Raw genomic sequence first — 18,916 nt, forward strand, 5'->3', positions numbered from 1 at the left:
CACACACACACACACACACACACACACACACACACACACACACACACCCTCAATTAGTCTCTAAGGACTACTTGAGTCCCTAAGGAGGGCAGGAATAAAATGTTTTATCCAAGCACAGGGCTCTACATGCAGTACACACTTAATAAATGTTTATTGAATTTATTTGTTGAATAAATAAAAAGCATCATAGAATTCTGCTGACGTCATCAAAAATGCACAAGGATAGAAAGAATGTAAGCAAGGCCAGGAGAGTAACAGAGACTAAAGACTAGGACAGCTTGGCAGTAGAGCAGCCTGCCACAAAGGGAAAGATGAGAACTCCTGAAGTTTCCTATTTCCTATAGTAGGAAGTAGTAGATTTGGTTATAGTATAGTTACAGTATAGTATCCTATACTAGGATGCTCCCAGATGGGCAGTCATTGTACCCCGAGGAACATCACCATATGAAGTTTTCTCACTGGTAGTACCCAATGATATCATAGGTCCCATCTCTAACCTTGGTGGACTAGTAAGTGTCACTTGCCAGACTTGAACCTAGACTCCCTCTAACTACACTATAACCAAATATACTACTTCCTAATATAGGAAATAGGAAGTTTCAGGAGTTCTCATCTTTCCCTTTGTGGCAGGCTGCTCTACTGCCAAACTGTCCTAGTCTTTAGTTTCTATTATTCTCCTGGCCTTACTTACATTCTTTTTATCCTTGTGCATCTTTGATGATGTCAGCAGAATTCTATGATGCTTTTTATTTATTCAACAAATAAATGCTGGCCAGGTTATTGGATAACATAGGTTATTAGGCCCAGCAGGGACTCAGGACATGCCAGTACATCTACATTTATTTCAGTGTCTATAAAGTTAGATGACTTCCGTTTCAGAAATGGACAACTGTTGCTAAAAAGCCCAACATTCCTTTTCTTAATACCACAGTTCAGTTTGAGGCATGTTTTCCATGCCAAATAATTTCTCTTCCCTTTTGTTATTTAAACTTCTGAAATATTTTCAAATTCTTATCATAGTTATCCTCCTCACATTGAAAATACATACTCTGTAGTTGATTAGGATAATAGATTTCTATTAAAATATATTACTTATTCAAGTGGTTAGTTTAATAGTACTTAAGTGAAGATTTAATGAAGAGAAAATATTAAATAGCTTATATGCTGCTTTAGGTGAGGGGATATGCATCTACTTGCTTATATTCCCCACAGAACCTTAGCAGGATAGTACAATTAAAAAGGTGCTAGATGAGGAATCGTAGGCCTGAGATTTGAATCTTACCTCATTCATTCACTACCTGTGTAACCTTGGGCAAGTTGTTCTTTTTAGGCCTGTTTCTTCATCTGTAAAATGATAGGATTATCCAGCTGTCCTCTAAGGACTCTTACCACTTCCAAATCCATGACCAACACATAATTTAGGGCAGTACTAAGTACTTTTTTCCTGGTAAAATTTGAAGAAAAAAAAAACAATAGTATCCTTTTCTTTGAAGCAATTTTTGTTGTGTCTTTTTTAATTGTGTCCCACTCTTTGTGGCCCCATTTGGGGTTTTCTTGGCAAAGATACTGAAGTGGTCTGCCATTTCCTTCTTCAGCTCATTTCATAGATGAAAAAACTGAGACAATCAGTGTTAAGTGACTTGCCCAGGGTCACACAGCTAGTATCTGAGGCTACATTTGAACTCAGATCTTCCTGACTCCAGGCCCAGCACTCTATGCACTCTATCTACTGCCCCACATGGCATCATTCATTTAATCATGATTTTGTATATGCCAACTAAATTTCTTAATAGAGAGTACTTAGCTCAGTGCTTATTTACATCCTTCTGACTGCAGTGAAAATAAATTCACTAATAAAAAATGAATAAATTCACACACTATTTCATCCATATAGGAACTCTCTCCATCAACACTCGTAGTAACCTAATTAGAACTTATAGTCTTAGAGTTGCCTGAAGCTTAGAGAAAAGTTAAGTGATTTGTTCATAGTCATACAGCTAATGAGAGGTAGCTTGGTAGAATGCATAAAGTGCTGGCCTTGGAGCCAGAAAGACTTGGGTTCAAGTCTTCTATCTAACATAGAGTACTCTATGATCCTGGGCAGGTCACTTAACTTCTCCCAGTCCTTAGCACCACTCTATGGCTTTAAGCTGATAAGAAGATACTGATTTGTATATGAATATGAAGGTTTTTCATTGGTAGTTCCCTAAACCAATGATATCACCAATCCAATCCCTAATCTCACAAAGAGTGAGTGTCAACAGATAGATTTGAAACCAGGCTCTGTCTAGTCTGCTAAACTGTTCTGCTTCCTAGGTCATTATTATCAACTGAAAGGAGAAGTTGAGTTTCAGGTTGACAAATCTCTTCTGTTGGAAGAAGTTGCAGCTTCACTTATCTTAATTTAAGACTATTTGGACAGTGTATTTGGAAGCTCTCATTTGAAGGAATGCTGCTGCTTTTAAACATGAACATCTATAGGCTTATTGTTTTCAAATCCTTGGTTAACACACACACACACACACACACACACACACACACACAAAATCCCAAATCAGCATGATCATAAATTCTATTTCCCTTTGAGAGAGAAGAAATTACACTCATTCTGGCCTTTTCTGGATAATCTATTGGTCCTTAAGTGAGTCCTTGATTTTAGTCTTTTCTGTTAACTGTCAGCATACTTGAATTAACCAAAAAGCTTAGTCAGTCAATCAGACATGAATTGCTATAATACTGGCAGACACACTTAATCTTATACTAATGAAAGATACGGAGAGACACTGGTCTAAAAAATGACTTGGGTTTGAGGTCCAACTCTGCCATTTAATAGTCACTTAATGGCTCCAAAGCCAGCACTTTATGAGATCTCGGTCAAATTGCTCAATTTTTCTTCATCTCATGTATCTTAATTACCAAATCTAGTGACCTTTTCCCAATCCTTATCCTACTTTACCTTTGTGTAACATCTGATACTGTTGAATACATTGTCCTCCTGGAGCCTCTCTCCTCTCTAGGTTTTTGTGACTTTCTTCTCTCCTAGGTGGCACAAAGACCAGAGGCCTGGATGGAGTCAGAAAGAGCTGAGTTCAAATCCAGCCTTGGATATTTATTATGTGTGTGACCCTGGGCAAGTCATTTAACCTCCATCTCCCTTAGTTTCCTCAACTATATAATGGGATGATAATAGTACCTCCCTTGCAGGGTCCTTGTGAAGATTAAATATTTGTAAAGAAGCTATATAAAGTGGCAGCTAGGTGGTGCAGTAGGTAGAGCACCCACCCTGGAGTCAGGAAGAACTGAGTTCAAATGTGGCCTCAGACATTTACTTGCAGTGTGATCCTGGCTAAATCACTTAACATCGATAGCCTCCCCCCAGAAAAAACAACCAAACAAAAAGAAGCTTATGTGAATGCTTATTTCCTTCCTTACCCTCCCACCCCAACTTCTTCCCTCCTATCTGTCTTGTGTTTCTGGTCAGTTTCCTTTGGTGGTTCTTCATTTCTACCACACTTACTTACCCTAAGTGTCTCCCAAAGCTCTACGCTGGACCTGCTTCTGTTTTCTGTCCATTTTCTCTCACTTGACGATCTCATTGGTTCCCAAGAATTTAAAGAGCATCTGTAAAAAGATGATTCCCAGATCTATCAATCCAGCCCTAGTCTCTCTCTCTTGAGCTCCAGTCTCACATCACTGGCTACCTTTCATACATCTCAAACTCCACATCTCCAACACAGAACTCATTATCTTTTCTCTCAAATCTTCCCCTCTTTTTAACGGCCTGTTACTGCTGGGAGTACTACCATTCTCCCCATTATGCAGGCGTTAAATCTTGGTTTCATTCTTTCCTGATCACTCTCACTCATCCATATATCCAATCTATTGCCAAACTGGGTCACCCCTACCTTCATAACATCTCTTGCATCTATATAGATAGATAGATACAGATTAAATATATAGAAATAAGGAAGTAAGCGTTTACAAAGCTTATATATCTCATTTGATTCTCACAACAAACCTCAAGGCAGGTACATATATATATGTGTGTGTGTGTGTGTGTGTGTGTGTATGTGAATGTATATGTATATGTTTATACACCTCTCCCCATACTAATCCATCCTTCACTCAGTTGCAAAAATGACTTTCCTATTAGTTCTAATTCTTCTTTATATCATGACTAATGTGAAAATATGTTTAATATGAATGTATAAGTAGAGCCTAAAAAAATTACTTTTCTAAAGTCTGTATCTGACCATATCACCCCTATGCTCAATAAATGACTATGGTTTAACCTATTACACTAAGGCCTCTCTTTGGCATATAAAATTCTTCATAATCTGGCCCCTTTCTACCTTTCCTGTCTCCTTACACTTTACTCCCCTCTAATCATTCTATAATCTAGCCACGTAGGCTCTCTTGCTGTTGACACATGACACTCCATCTCTGATCTGCCTGTCTTTGCATTGGCTGTCCTCCAGGCCTGGGACGCTTCCCCTCCTCATGTTCATCTCTTAACTTCTTTGGTTTTAAGACTCAGCTCAGATCCCACTTGCTACAGAAGGCCTTTCCCAATTCCTCCTAGTTGCTAATACCCTCCCCTCTGAGATTACTGTCTGTATCTTGTGTTGAGTTAGTTAACATCATTTTATCTTTACCTTTAGAATTCAAGGTCTTTAAGGACAGAGGCTGGTTTGTTTTGGGGTTGAGTTTTTTCCCCTTTGTTTGAGTACCTAGCTCTTAGGCCTGGCCCAGAGTGAGCTCTTAAAAAATGCTTATTGACTGACAACTGACTGAAAGGGCCCTACCTATCTATCTTAGAGGGCTATTGTAGTATGTGGTAATAATGTAAATAGGCTTTGAAAATTATAAAATGTCATGAAAATATAAAGTATACATCTTTGTTGGAGTCTTAAAGTTCATAATTCAGAAAAAAAAGTATTTTGCAGTTTATTTAGGAGCTGAGGTTGTTGCTTCAAACTTTTGAGCCATCTCTTACCTCTCACTCATTCCCCACATCTAATCAGTTGCCAAATCCTATTTTAACAGTGAATCTGTCCCCTCTTTTCCATTCTCACTGCTACTATCTTTGTGAACGATCCCATTATCTCACATTTCATTAATAAAAACTTCTTAAATGTACTTCCTCTTCTAGTTTCTCACCTGTCCATTTCATCATGTGTGATGCTATCAGCTTAATCTTGATTCAGAGAGCTAATCATATCTCCTCCCTTAATTAAAAATAATAATAATATTGCCAGGTATAGTGGTGGCATATGCTCATAGTCCTTGCTACTAAGGAGGTTGAGGTTGGTGAATCACTTGAGTTTGGGGATTTCTAAGTTGTAGTATGGCTAAAAGTGGTACCAGGATGGTGAACCACAGGGAATTGGGGGAGGGGGTCACCAGGCTGCCTAAGGAGAGACAAACTGGCCCAGGTTGGGAATAGGACAGGTTGAAACTTTTGTGCCTATCAGCATCAGTGTTGGGCCTGTGTGTGGTTGCTGAACTTCCAGCCTTAGGAAAATTGGGAAACCCAATCAGACACACACACACACACACACACACACACACACACACACACACACACACGAAACAAAACAAAAAACAACCTTCCATGATTCTACATTACAATCCTAGTTTTTAGTTTGAGATTCAAAGCCTTCCAAAACCCCACCCCAATCCAACTTTCAGAGAACCACAGGTTCAGGCCTAGAAGGGGCTTTAGAGAGGTCATTTCATCAACCCCTCCCCCCTCATTTTCTACCCTTCTTCTCCTGCCCAGGCACTATGCTGCTGTCAAACTACATTACTCAAAACTCCTTAATTATCTTACACCATAATGGAAGAATCAGAAGGCCTACCTTCCAAACCTCGCCCGTCATGACCCTAGCAAGGTCATTTAATATCTAGCCTTGGTTTCTTCGTCTATAAAGATAAAGGGTTTATCATCTCTAAGGTCTAGCTATAAATCCTGTGATCCGTCTTTCCTATTTCTGTGCCCTTTTTTTGACCCAATTTTTTTTTTAATGTCTTAGATAGCCTTACCTTGATCTAATCTGTTGAAATCCTTCCAGTTTTCCAAGGCCTGGGTCAAATAACATCCTTTCCATGAAGCCTCCCTCTTCCCTGCTGCCAGAAGTTATCTTCCCTTCTGCATCATCCCAGTAGCAGCTCTGTCATTCCTTTCCTTTCTCTTTTTTTTTTAGGCAATTGGGGTTAAGTGACTTGTCCAGGGTCACACAGCTAGTAAGTGTGTCAAGTGTTTGGTCTGAGGCCAGATTTGAACTCAGGTCCTCCTAACTTCATGGCCGGTGCTCTATCCACTATGCTACCTAGCTGCCCCTGTCATTCCTTTCTTATGATCACTTTCTGCTTTGTATTATAGTCACTTGCATATTGGGCCAAAATCAGTGCCGTTCAGGAGCCAACTGGTATCAGCAGTGAAAGCCAGCTGTTAAATTTTCAGTGTGAACATTTACACTTGGAAATTGGCAAACACTACAAATCAGAGCTTGTGTTTTATTGATTTTCTAGACTAAAAGTGATGAAGAAAATGTTAATAATGCAGATTAAACATAAAGTGTGTTGTGTGTATATTTTTTTCAGAGAATTGATGGTTAAACCTTTACCAGCACATCTCCGCAAAATTCTTTCCAAACAGTAGCTTGTAAGCCCCCAGTGACTTTTTACCAGTCAGTTACAGTAACAATTAATAACAAAGGTAGTTTAATTAAATAACAGTATAAATAAATTTAATTAAATGACAGTGAGATTTTATATTTGATCCTGGAGGTAATAGAGAGTTTATTAAGGGAGGAGATGGAGGGAGACATGGTGAGAGCTGTCCTTTAGGAAGATCACTTTGGTAGTTGAGATTTAAAGGAAGCCAGAGGAGCCAGGAGGCAGAGATGAAGAAAATGCCCTGAGTTGGGAGACAGAGAATCTTGTTTGAGGAAGAACAAAGAGGTCAGTGTCATTGAATCATAAAATATAGGTGGTGGGGATGATATAAAGAGTAAAAAGGCTAGAAAGGTGGGAGAGGCAGGTTATGAAGGGCTTGGAATGGTAAATAGAGCATTTTATATTTGACCTTAGAGTCGATAAGGAGTCACTGTGAAACACAGGGAACATATGTGTACACAACACCTATATGAAGGGATGCACAGGTAGAAAATAAATGTGACCAGAGTATAATTATGAAGAGTTAACTCATGACTCTCACACTGGATAGCTGCTATCTCCTACTGATATTGCTTTCCTTTGCTTCCTCAAAAGGCATTTTTCTCTGATCCAGGTAATGTCAACTGATTATTTTCAGATTCATCTAATAATAACAGGTAGCATATCTCTACTTTCTACATATATATGTATGTATATATATATATACACATACATATATATATATATATATATACAGTGCTATAGTGCTTTATGGTTTGCAAAGCACTTAATATGTTATCTTATTTGATTCTCACAACAACCTGGAAGGTAGGTGCTATTATTATTACTGTAAACTGAAGTAGAAGTTAAATTACTTCCCTAAATTCACCTAGTGTCTCAGGCTGGATTTGAACTCAGACTGTCCTGCCCCTATAAGTCTAGCACTCTATCTACTAATCTAGCTGTGTACTATCTATTCTGTACAATATCTTCTGGGGATGCTGTTGTTACAGTTCTTTCAACAGATCTTTTAGTCACCTCTGCCATGGTAGGGTACTATAATTAGCCTCTCTCCTGAAAAGGATATTCCCTAGCTCCTTCAATCTGATCTATCAGCCTACTACTATTTCAGCTTCCTTCTGTGCATAATTTAGAGCCAACTGGGCCTGGAGTCAGAAAGTCCTGAGTTCAAATTCAACCTCAGATGCTTACTAGATGGATGAACTTGAGCAAGTTACTTAATATCTGTTTGTCTCAGTTTCCTCCACTGTAAAATAGGGTCTTGTCATGAATATCAAATGAGATAATTTTTGTAAAGTGCTTAGTACAGTGCCAGGCACATAGTAGGTGCTATATAAGTGCTATTTGTTATTATTATTATTATTTCTAGCCATAGTCTTCAGCTTAAGTGCTATCTTCAGAGCCACCGACTCAATTCAGTTCTTCATTTACTGAAGGTGTTGGGATTAGCATATTCTCCTCAGCAGGAAGGACTACACCTCATTCTTCTTAGTCAACCAAGTTTGCCAATAGCTATGAAGTTTTTTTATTTGTTTTTGTTTTCTGCTCAGATCCTCAGTCCATCGTCAATCTGGATACTCTCTTTTTTTTTACCCAGACTGCCACAGAAGGGACAAGCGCCTAGGCTGAAAGGAAGTTTGCCTTCAAACTCTTTTAAGTGATTCTCTTTTATTCTCTGAGCTTTACTGCTGACTTCTGGCTTTCCTGGGTCTCTCAATTCAGTTGTCACCTAATATGGTCAAAAACCCATTTCAGTTCTTAGGTTTCTGTAGGATTAAGCTGAGGTAAGTTTCTCCAGGGGTCTAGCTCCTCAAGAGAGAAAGGATTGAGAAACACTTTGGTGAAGATCAAACTGTTTTACCCCACCAGCTCTTCTGTTCTGTGTAAAGCAGAAATGGCTAGATTGGCTAGTGACATCTAAAAGACTGTTGACTCTTGTCTTTTCCCTTGACCTCTTTCTCTGGCCTTTTTATACTTGTATACAGAGTTTTTTGTCTCCCTTGTTAGACTATAGGTTTTTATTTTTATCTACCACAGTACCTAGCACAGAAACTCATAGGTTCATAAAATCTTTTATCATCTAGTCTGTTGGCTACCAACACTTTTTAGTATGGATATATTCCTTTTCAACATTAAAAAAAAAAGGTTCCTGGACCTAGGGGTGATTGCTGTACTATTTAGTATCCAATGATTGAGAAATTACATAACAAAACGCTATTATAAATTCAGTAATGCTTTTTAAGTGAACTTGTATTTTATTAATCACATATACATACATCTGAAAAATAGGAATCCAAATGTGACATTATTCAGTCTATAAAAACTATGCCTACTTATTATACTGGAGTCATTTAATGAGATAGACCCTCTACAGTAATAACATCCCATAGGTTGAGAACTACTACATCTAGTCTGTTTTTCACTTAAGTACACCTTAAATGTTTGTCACAGATAGAGCAAGGAATTCTTCATCTGTATGTTACCTAATTTGTAACAGTCTTTAAAATAAAAGCTAGAAATCAAAAGCTGAACTTATCAAACAGATAGAAAGGTTCTTAGATCCAGAGAGAATGTTAGATCACATAAATTCTCTGGGTCTCAGCTTTCTCATCTGTAAGATCTAGTTCTTAAGGCCTTTGGAACTCTTCTAGTTTTAGAAAACTACCTGTTGATATTCATGTGCACAAAAATTCTTTCTTTTAAAAATCTCCAATATTTCTGGAATAGCATATACCAGGGTTTCACAGTCCCTTTTACCCTCTGAGGCTTTTGCCACTTTTGAGAAGCCCATTTTATTTTTAAGGATTATATGTGGTACAACAGCTCAGTGCTGCACGATGAGACATGGGCTGGGAGGGGGACTTTTCAGTTTTTCAAAGCCCAAGATGAACAATGTCAGCTTCAATCCCAAGAGGACTTTTCTAACCGACCTTAGAGTGCTACCCCTAGCAATGTTGCTAAAGAGCTGGAGAAAGTAAATAGGAGGGCAATTTGGGGCATAGGCAAACAGAGAGGGGGCATAACTCCAAAGTCCCAGAGTGGTTCCAGAACTTCCTACTGCAGATTACATTTTCACTGAATTAACAGAGTTCACTGGGAGCAGAGGGTGGGAAAGTGAAGAAAAGGTGTGTGCTTGCTAGACTGCAGCTTTTGTCCTTCTCCTTTGCTGGCGCCTGAGCCTGGGGTAGGTTCAGTAGGTAAGATAAAATTGAACAGGGCCCTCAGACTTCAATCTCGGAGCCAGCCTCCCTTATGGCACCACAGTCTTTGCCAGGTCGGTGAGAGGGCAGCGTGCAGTATGCTTTCAAGGGCCCAGCTTTGAACACCAGGCAATCTCGTTGGGAGTAGGGAGGTATGGACAAAAATGGTTTTATTCGTTTTAAGGGACACATACACACTACATAGTTTTAAAACACACGCATGGAGAAATGGTTTTGACTTAAAATACGAATATGCAGGAAACGTACACACGAGGTGAGGGTCTAGGGTCCTTTGGAGTTGGGAGACCCGGGTTCAAACCCTGTTTTTGCAGTCGGGGGACCCGGATTCAAACCTTGGCTTTGGAGTGGGAGGAGCCAGGTTCAACTCCTGGTTTTGGAATCGTGAGGCCAGAGTTCAAATCTTTCCTCTGCACCTTACTACTATGGGTGATTTTAGGCAAATCACTTAAATTTCCCTGGGTCTCAGTTTCCTCATCTGTAAAATGACGAAGTTGGAGGAGATGACCTCTAAGGTGCTTTCCAACTCTAAATCTACGGTTCTTATGGTCAGGCCTGGGCTTTAAGAGGGGAAACACTTCTCCGTCCTTGCCCCTTGCCCCCGACTGGGATGGAGAACTTAAAAGTTCTCAATACATCATTCCCCTTCCGTCTCCCCCCCAACCCCCCCTCCCAGTTCTCCCTCGCAGAGACGCCCACGCAAGCCCCAACCCAGCTCCCCATCCCAATCCCGCAGGAAGTCAGCAGGGGCAGGGGCGAGGATTTTCTTGGAGGAGGAGGAGCCTGGCCAGCCTTGTGGGCGTGGCCATATATTTCCCCGCCCCCGGGCGGTCGGAAGGCGGGGCGTTGCTGGGGCTGTGTCGGGGAGTCTCGGCCCTTGGGTGGAATAGAGTGAAGTGCCAGTGAGACTCGAGGAGCCGCTTCCACGCTCCCCCGCCGCTGCCGCTGCGCCTTCCTTCTCCGCACAGTGTCTCGGGAGCAGAGAGAAAGGATTCTGGTCGGGGAGCCCGAGCGCAGGGGTCGGAAGCTCAACATGATGGACTTGGAGCTACCCCCGTCGCAACAGGTGCTGCTGCCGGCACCTCCGGGACCGGCGAAGGGGGGGGGAGAGACAGACGTCACGCACACGGGGGCTGGGCGGGGGGGGGGGGGGAGGGGGCGGCACGCCTGCGGGAGCCGGGGCGGGGGGGGGGGCGACGAGGAACAACGTCCTTCCCTCTCTCTTCTCTGGACAGTCCATCGGCGAGAGGGGACAGCGGGTAGGGCCGGGGTCGCGGAGGAGTCTGGGACTAAAGGAAAAATAACTCAACACCCGCCTCCCTCATTCTCGGGAGAGAATGGAGGGGGAGGGGTTGAGGATGGCGCCCAAGGGGGATGAAGAGGGGAAGCCCCCAGGAAGCAGTGGATGCCGGGGGCGGGAGACTGGCAGCTCCCCCCGGCTCTGCCTGTCACGAGTGTGTCGCCGGCCCCCGTGCGCCCGGGCTCCTTTCCTGCGGGAGGAGGAAGAGGAGGTGCGGGAGGGGGCGGGGATTCCCAGCTCCGGAGGGGAAGGGGTGTGGGGTGACAACAGCTGTTCCCGCCCCGGCGGGCTCTTCCGGGAGCCCTTGCTCAGGTCGCCGCACTGCGGCTGCGCGGGTGCGGTTGTGGGGTGAGGAGGCGTCGCCGATCCCTTCCATCGGCCCGGTGGAAGGTGGTGGGGGTCTGGTTGTCAGGGGAGGAGAAGCTCCCTGGGCGCCTCCGGGGCCTGCTCGGGCTTCTGGCTTCTTTCGTCCCTTCACCCTTCCATTCCTGAGCTGCTCTCCCTGGCCTTGAAACCAGCGTGCTTGGTCACCAGGGGGAGGATGAGGTATGAGCAGGACTCGGACCCTTCTGGTCCTCGAGGAGTGGACGAGCCCCCCTGGTGCGGGGCGCCCGCCTAACTTGAGAGCGTAGGCTCCATGGAGATCCCTGTCCGCAGCCTTCCCCCCCGCCCCCGGCCCTCCACTTCTGCTTCTTGGAGCCAGAGAGGGGAAAGGCTTGTTTTGCCCCATGCTCACCCCTCCCGCTAGTAATTTCTAGGTTACGGAGAAAAACGAATTTTTAAAAGACTCAAGTTAGCTTTGTGCTTGTAGAGTGACCTAGATCGCCCCGAGAGACCATGAAGCCGTCAGAAAGCTCAATAATGTGTCCCTAACTGACGTGGTACCCAGGCGTGGGCCACCATAGAAGATAGAGCACGGCTTGGATTCTGCATCTGATGAAGCTCAGAAGAGCCATTTGCCGCTTATCGTCGGAAAGAGAATTGGGAATTCTGAGTTCAGTTTATCTTGCCTCTCACCCCTTCCCCCCTTTCCTCCTCTTCTACAAAACTTGGGAATGTTGGAAATGTTATGTATTCTTCAAATCGCAGGCATCCCAACACCCCAGCTCCAGTATTTTAAAATTTATACTTCTTTCTTGCCTCGGTGGAGCTTATCTGAATGCATTTTTCTAGCTTCAGTGAAAGTTATCTGTTGTTTGTCACGGCCGCCCTAGATTGGCCCCTTTCTGCTTTATAGCGTGCCAGTCTTTACAGTGCTGAAGGCCAGGGACAAGTTGGAGCTGTGGATCTGTTGCGCAATTGTTATTTTCCCCAGGGCTGCTTTGTCTTTGGATTAAGTTTTTCATATTGTAATTCTAATACCTGTAAGGCAGAATATGCTAACTTTTGTTCTGGCAAGGGATGCAAGTGTAGAATCGAATTTTTTTTTTTATAAAATGAGGTTTGTGTTTAAACATTAAAAATTCTACTCAAAACTACTTATCTAGTTTTCTTTACCTTGAGTCTTTTCCCGCCTACTCCCCCCACTTCCTGTTACAGAATTTTTCTGTTTATTTTCATTCTGCCTTTTTTGTAAGGACAGATGATGGGATACTTGTGTTTCATAGTGATATTTTGCTAGCAAGTTCTGTAGTCTGAGTTGGAAGGATCTGGAAGTAAGTTCCTTTATCACTACAAATCATAGCGTATTTTAAAAGTGACAGAAAAGTGAAAAGATTATTAAAGTTTTCCTCGTTTTTGTTGGAAGTTTTAAAAAAAATTATTTCAAAGAAATTTTTAATTTGATCTTGACCATTAGGTATTGAATACCTTTTTGTTTGAAAGCTGTTATCAAATCTTGGTACACTAAAGAGTTTGCTTTTCACCATGCTTTTTGGGTATAGATTCAGGACATTATAGGTCCCTATGAAGTTGTACAGTCTTGGACTGTTCTCTAAAAATGATTTTGGTTTTGTGGCCTATTAGCTTACTATTATAAAGATAAATGTACTGTTGGGTTCAGTTATGGCCAAAACAGACTGTGAGATGCTTCTTTGAAAATATGCAAAATACTATTGAAGATGCATTTTTGGAGATGGAAAATATTTTGGAGAATAGCATTCAAATGTGCCCTAAAATTTCATGCTTGAGAAAACAAAACAAAACATGGTGAAAGGACTTAAAACAAAATGGTAAAATTTTATCACTAAAGCATCACTTTGAAGTCAATTGAAAAATGAAATGAGGCTCCAGAGCCAATATTGGAAAAAAAAAGTAGAATAAATTAAGATATTGATATTCTTATAATACTTGCTAAATATCACCAAAGGAATAAAAAGGTTCTTGGCCTTCTGAAGCCTCTTTTTTAAAACATGAAATTTATTAAGATCAAGTGAGATAACATTTGTAAAAAGCGTTCAGCACAATGCTTGGCACACAGTAGACCCTATATAAATGCTTATTTCTTTTCTTTCTCTGTTCCCTTTGTGATATCATACTGGAAGGTATTCTGTCACCCTCTTTACATAGGAGAGAGAGTAGAAGGAGATCTAGAAGGAGAACAGTACAATTTGATTTTCCCACACCTATCATAGAAACTTTACATTTATTCTCTTGTACACTGTGCTGCGGATGAGAGATGCAATTACTTTTTTCACTACAGTAATGAGAGTGTCGAGTATAAAAAGAAAAGTGAGAGGAAAAATCAGCCATCTCTTGATATAGAGAGCAACTAGACATTTTAGTTGTATGAAGCATCTTGAGATATTTTGAAAACACCTTGTAGGAGGACATGTACAACCCCCCTCAGTATTTTCATAGCAAAAATAGGCTTTTTTGAGCTATGCCCCATAAACTTGAATTTTCCTAGACAATGAGAACATTCATTCTCTGTGAATAACAAAAAGTTAACTTGAGACTAATTATATATGGTTTCCTTAATATTAATCTATTTTTATTCAAGATAATTTATGGACAGACCTCCCTATGGGCATTGTTGAAGAGCAGAAGGCATTTATTTTTCTAATGCCTGAAAGTAACACAAGGAGGTTTGGGAAAAATCTCAGGGTTTTTTTTTTTCCTTCTTTTTCTTCGTTCTGGACTCTCTTAACTGTCGTTATCCACACTTTGATGCAGAGAAAAGGGCTGCTTGTGTACTAGAAATAAATTTGACTCTGAGAGGAAAATGTCATATTTTAATAAAAAGTGGGTAAACTGAGGAAAACTAAAGAATTTAATTTTTTTTGTTTTTTACTATTATCTAGTCTCTAAGAAATATATTTGTACCTTAATGTGTATGTGATGATGACTAAATTTGAGTTATCAGTCAAAAGGGAAATTAATTGGCATAAGTAAAACAATTACCTATTTGGTACTTCTGAGCTAAGGAAAAGCTAAAGCCTTAAGAAGTCTTTAGGCTAATTAACTAGTTGAAGTTTATATTGTCTTTAGAAATACCATATTCAAAATAAAATAACTATCCTTTTTTTTTCCTTGAAAACTTGTGATATTCTAAGTTATTGATGCATTTGTTGGGATTTCAGAGTATAGTCAACCTCATTGAACTAAACACAAGTGTCTCGTCAGCAGATTTCAGAAATTTGTGTTTGGTCCAGCAGGTTATGGAAATTTTGAGGAAGTTTTATGGATTTTATCAGATATTGAGTAATTGAACTGATAGTGATATGTTTTAAAATTTTTATCTAAAGCTGGGAAAATGTTAGAAATATACAATTTGTATTTTAAAATATATATGATTCTCTTAAGATGAAGAGCAGGAAAACAAAAAGCTTAGTACAACACTTATTGAATTAATCCGTCCTCACTCCAGAGTTAAGAGAATTTTTCTGTTTGAGAGCCACTGACACAATCAACACTTTAAATCCTAGAATTAAGTCTGAGAATGGAAAGTGTGCTATCAGAGAACACATTTTTTACTCCAGATACGGCAGGACTGCTAACTGCTGAGTGTGGTTCTGTTTGGGTTTATTTGAACTCTGATACTGTAAACAACAACACTAAGGCTAGAAGTAAGATAGAATATGGAGAGTCAAGTCCATCTTTTATTGGACAGTGTTAATAAGTGACTCTTGAAAGCCATTATAATTTAGCATATCAGCATAGTCTGAAGGGTTTTTTAAAAGTCTGTAAATCCTTAGCTTTTTTTTTTCTTACAAGCTTAGAAACTGTGACTTTTGGACTGTGATATCAGTAATACACTGATGTTTAACGTCCTTTTTTTTCAGGCCAGATAAGAAGGGAAGTCATTCAGCTAGATGGAGAAATATTTGCCCTGTCTGATTGATAGTTGTATCTTCATTCATGGTTTTTTACTACTCATTTGACAGTTAGCTATGTCCTATTGTTTGACCATTTTTGTGTATTTATGCCCTATTTATTTATTTCCTTGTTTCTTTATTTATTCTTTATCTCACCAGCTAGACTGTAAACTTCTTGAGTCATTCTCATTCTTTGTATCCCCTGCAGTGCCTACTTGTATAATGAGTATTTGTGAAGATGGATCTAAGCCTTTTGGTTAGGTGGCCTTCATTCTGTCATTTTAGGTGATCTGTTTATCTGTGGACAGTTGACTGAAATGGACTTTTTTATACTGTTTCAAGGTGACATTTCTGAAATTCAATAAATAATAGTTGATGGAGCCCCTTCTAGAAGCTTGAGCAACATCTGTGTCATCAAAGGCCTTTTCTTTGTTTGCATTAGGAAATTTTTCTGTTCATTTGGAATGTGGACTTGACCACAATAGTAACGTAAAGGTTGAATTAGGGCTAACTCAGAAAAATTCATTTAGTACAGAATGCTTAGGAATCAGGATTATGGATGAGTATTACATAATGACTTACAGTTTATTTCTCTCTGAGAGGCAGTGTTGGGAGTCCAGTAGAAAGAGCACAGGCATCAAGAAATCTGATTCTAATTGCAGCTCTGCCCTTGACTAGTTGTGTGACCTTGGGCAAATCATCCAACCTTTCTGGGCCTTGGTTTCTGTGACTGACTTGTAAAGACCTGCTTGACAACTGAAGTAATATTTTGTGCTTATGGTAATGGGTTTCTGTACATATATGTGAGGGAACTAGTGACAGGGCCTGAATTTTGTAATTGTTTACTGATTTTGTAGAACTTCCCCACTGTGTAGACTTCTGAGGTGTGGGATTAGGCCTATCTTTTTTAAGATTAGTTTACACAATAGTAAATCACTGCAGCACTGCTAATAGATTAGGGAGTAGCTATGTTCCCTGTACCTCCCATTTCTTACAGGCTCCCCACCCTATGTTGGTACAGAGCTTGTACTGTATAACCAAAATGGTATATACAGTTGTTGTGCCCTAACTGCAGATCTGGTATTGCCTCTTTCTTTTGGATATATGCACGTTTATTGAGTGTTCAATAGAAGTAACTTTCAAATTATTTTTTCCTATCAGCCTTTAGTAATTTGATGTTGGCTTTTAGCCATTTTTCCTAATACTGAGTAGTTGTTTTGGGGGGTTTTTTTTGGTGGGGTGGTGGTGAGGCAATCGGGGTTAAGTGACTTGCCCAGTGTCACACAGCTAGTAAGTGTCCAGTGTCTGAGGCCAAATTTGAACTCAGGTCCTCCTGCCTCCAAGGCCAGAACTCTATCCACTGTGCCACCTAGCTGCCCTCTGAGTGTTTGTTTTTTTTTAAATCACTCTTTGGCTGGAAAATAAATGTACTGCTACTGAGTAAGGTATGTGTTTTAAAAGATTAAGGAATCTAAAATAGAATGACATTTGGGGAATTTGGAATTTTAATTATATCTTTCATATAGGATTCCTTTCCTTCCTAATAGGAACATACTTGAATTCATGTTTTTGTTAAAAAAAAAAAAAAATGAATGAATAAAAATTCAGAGAATTATGTGAGGAAAGAAATGACAAGACTGTTGTGATTAACTCATCTTTACCTCTATGTTGGATATCCAGTTCAATTTCATTAAGTTTAACTGAAATTTATTAATTGCCTGCTATGCACAAGGCACTGGGGATATAGTGACAAAAATTAAAAACTACCTCTGCTCTTACTCTACTGAATAAGATACAACATATAAACATAAAAGCACTTAGCACAGTGGTTGGCACATAGGTGCTTAATAAATGTTTAATTGATGGATTGAAAAGCAAATGCAAAATAATTTGAGGAAAGAGAGTAAAATACTAACAACAGGAGGATCCCGGAAGACTTCTGTCTTCCTATCTGATGAGATAGCACCTGAGTTGAACTTTGAGGAAGTCTTATAACTTGGGTTCTAAAAGACAGAGATAAGGATTTTTTTAATGACATAGGATTAAATATTAAAATATTCCTGTCTCAAGAAATTAACTGGGAGAAAAAAGAAACGGAGCCTGCCTGACTTCTTTGTTTCCAGGGTTTGTCTTTCTAGTCTTGGATCCTTATGTAACCCTCTGCTGTGGGATGCTCTACCAAATTGCCTAGATTATCCTAAAACTCCTAACTATTGCTTTGATGTGTTGATTTTTAGCATACCTAGATGGTCTTTGGAAGTGAACACTGAAAGGGACTAGGGGATAAGCTGTTAATTGCCAAATCTGCTGGCTTTTCAAACAATCCTTATCTCTTCCGACCTCTCTGTAGCATTTGAATCTATTGATCACCTTCTGTTCTTATTTTTTCTTCTCCAGGTTTTCTAGACGCTGATTTCTCTTGGTTTTCCTCCTACCTCTCTGCCCTTCCCCTTTGTTGGAAATTCTGTGGTGTCCCTCAAGGTTCTGACCTGGGCTTTCTTCTCTTTTAAATAAAGAATTTACCCTTTTGGTAACCTCATCAGTTTCCATGGGTTCATGGAACTTATCTCTACACAAATAGCTCCCAGATTTATATCCAACCATAGTCTTTCTCTTGAGTTGCAGGACAGAATTACCAACTACTGTCTGGACATTTCGAACTAGATATCCTCTAGACATCTCAAACTCAACATAATCAAAATGATTCATTTCCTGAACTCACCTTTCTCTTTGGCTTTCCTCTTTTTTTCAAGGGTATCGTTGTGTTTCTCTTCACCTAGATTTATAACCTAAGAGTTCTTCTCATCTCTTCGTTTCGCTCCCAGCCATGGTTACCAAGTCTTGTTGGTTTTACTTCCACAATATTTCCAACATCTGTGTCTTTGGCCCCTCCCCTGGTACACTCCTTCATTACCCCTAGCCTGGACGATTTCAGTATCCTCCTAACTGGTGTCCTTGCCTCAAAGTTCTCTCCTCTTAAGGTCATCTTTCACAAAGCTGCCATCTAGATATTCCTAAAGCACATACAGAATATGTCACTTACTTGGTCAAAAAGTTCCAGTGGCTCTTCACCAGACTGGCCCACTTGCTGTTTCTCCTGTGAGAAATGCCATCTCTTGAGCCTTCACACAGGTTATTCCCAATGCCTAGAATTTACTTCTCCTCGCTTACATTTCTTAGAATCTGTACCCTCCCCCCCATTTAAAGCTCAGCTGAAGTGCTAGTTCCTGAGACATTTACTCATTCCCATAGTTGTTAAGTGACTCCCTTCCCATTATTTTTTATGTAAGTTGTATTTTACCTAAGTGTAAATGCTGGTTAATAGAACATAGGTTCTTGGAGAGTAGGTACTATTTTGTTTTGGTGTCTGTATGCTTAGTACATTGACTTCTGTAGTGGAGAATCACAAATGACATCAAATGATAATTCACAAGTGGGCATCACCTAGACCAGATATTTGG

The 18,916-nt window shown here is 40.2% G+C and overlaps 1 protein-coding gene and 1 long non-coding RNA gene across 4 annotated transcripts in view; both read left to right on the plus strand.

The window, feature by feature from the left end:
- The first annotated feature begins 10,759 nt into the window (after positions 1 to 10,759).
- The window catches only part of NFE2L2 (nuclear factor, erythroid 2 like 2), a 36,055-nt gene continuing 27,898 nt past the window's right edge, over positions 10,760 to 18,916 (plus strand). Inside the window, exon 1 of one of the 3 annotated variants that reach the window (XM_027865724.1) lies at positions 10,760 to 10,965. In XM_027865724.1, coding sequence (XP_027721525.1) covers positions 10,933 to 10,965 — 33 coding nt within the window. In that variant the 5' untranslated portion in view covers positions 10,760 to 10,932. Of the gene's footprint in view, positions 10,966 to 11,137; positions 11,159 to 11,564; positions 11,746 to 18,916 lie in introns of those variants that run through there. The other 2 variants (XM_027865726.1, XM_027865725.1) reach the window with 2 other exon arrangements.
- LOC114045662 lies at positions 11,169 to 12,677 on the plus strand. The gene is made up of 2 exons (XR_003569416.1): positions 11,169 to 11,410; positions 12,011 to 12,677. It is a non-coding gene; the product is annotated as an uncharacterized LOC114045662 (long non-coding RNA).

The sequence above is a fragment of the Vombatus ursinus genome, unplaced genomic scaffold, assembly GCF_900497805.2.
Source record: "Vombatus ursinus unplaced genomic scaffold, bare-nosed wombat genome assembly UNPS02014779.1, whole genome shotgun sequence".
Lineage (NCBI taxonomy): Eukaryota > Metazoa > Chordata > Mammalia > Diprotodontia > Vombatidae > Vombatus > Vombatus ursinus.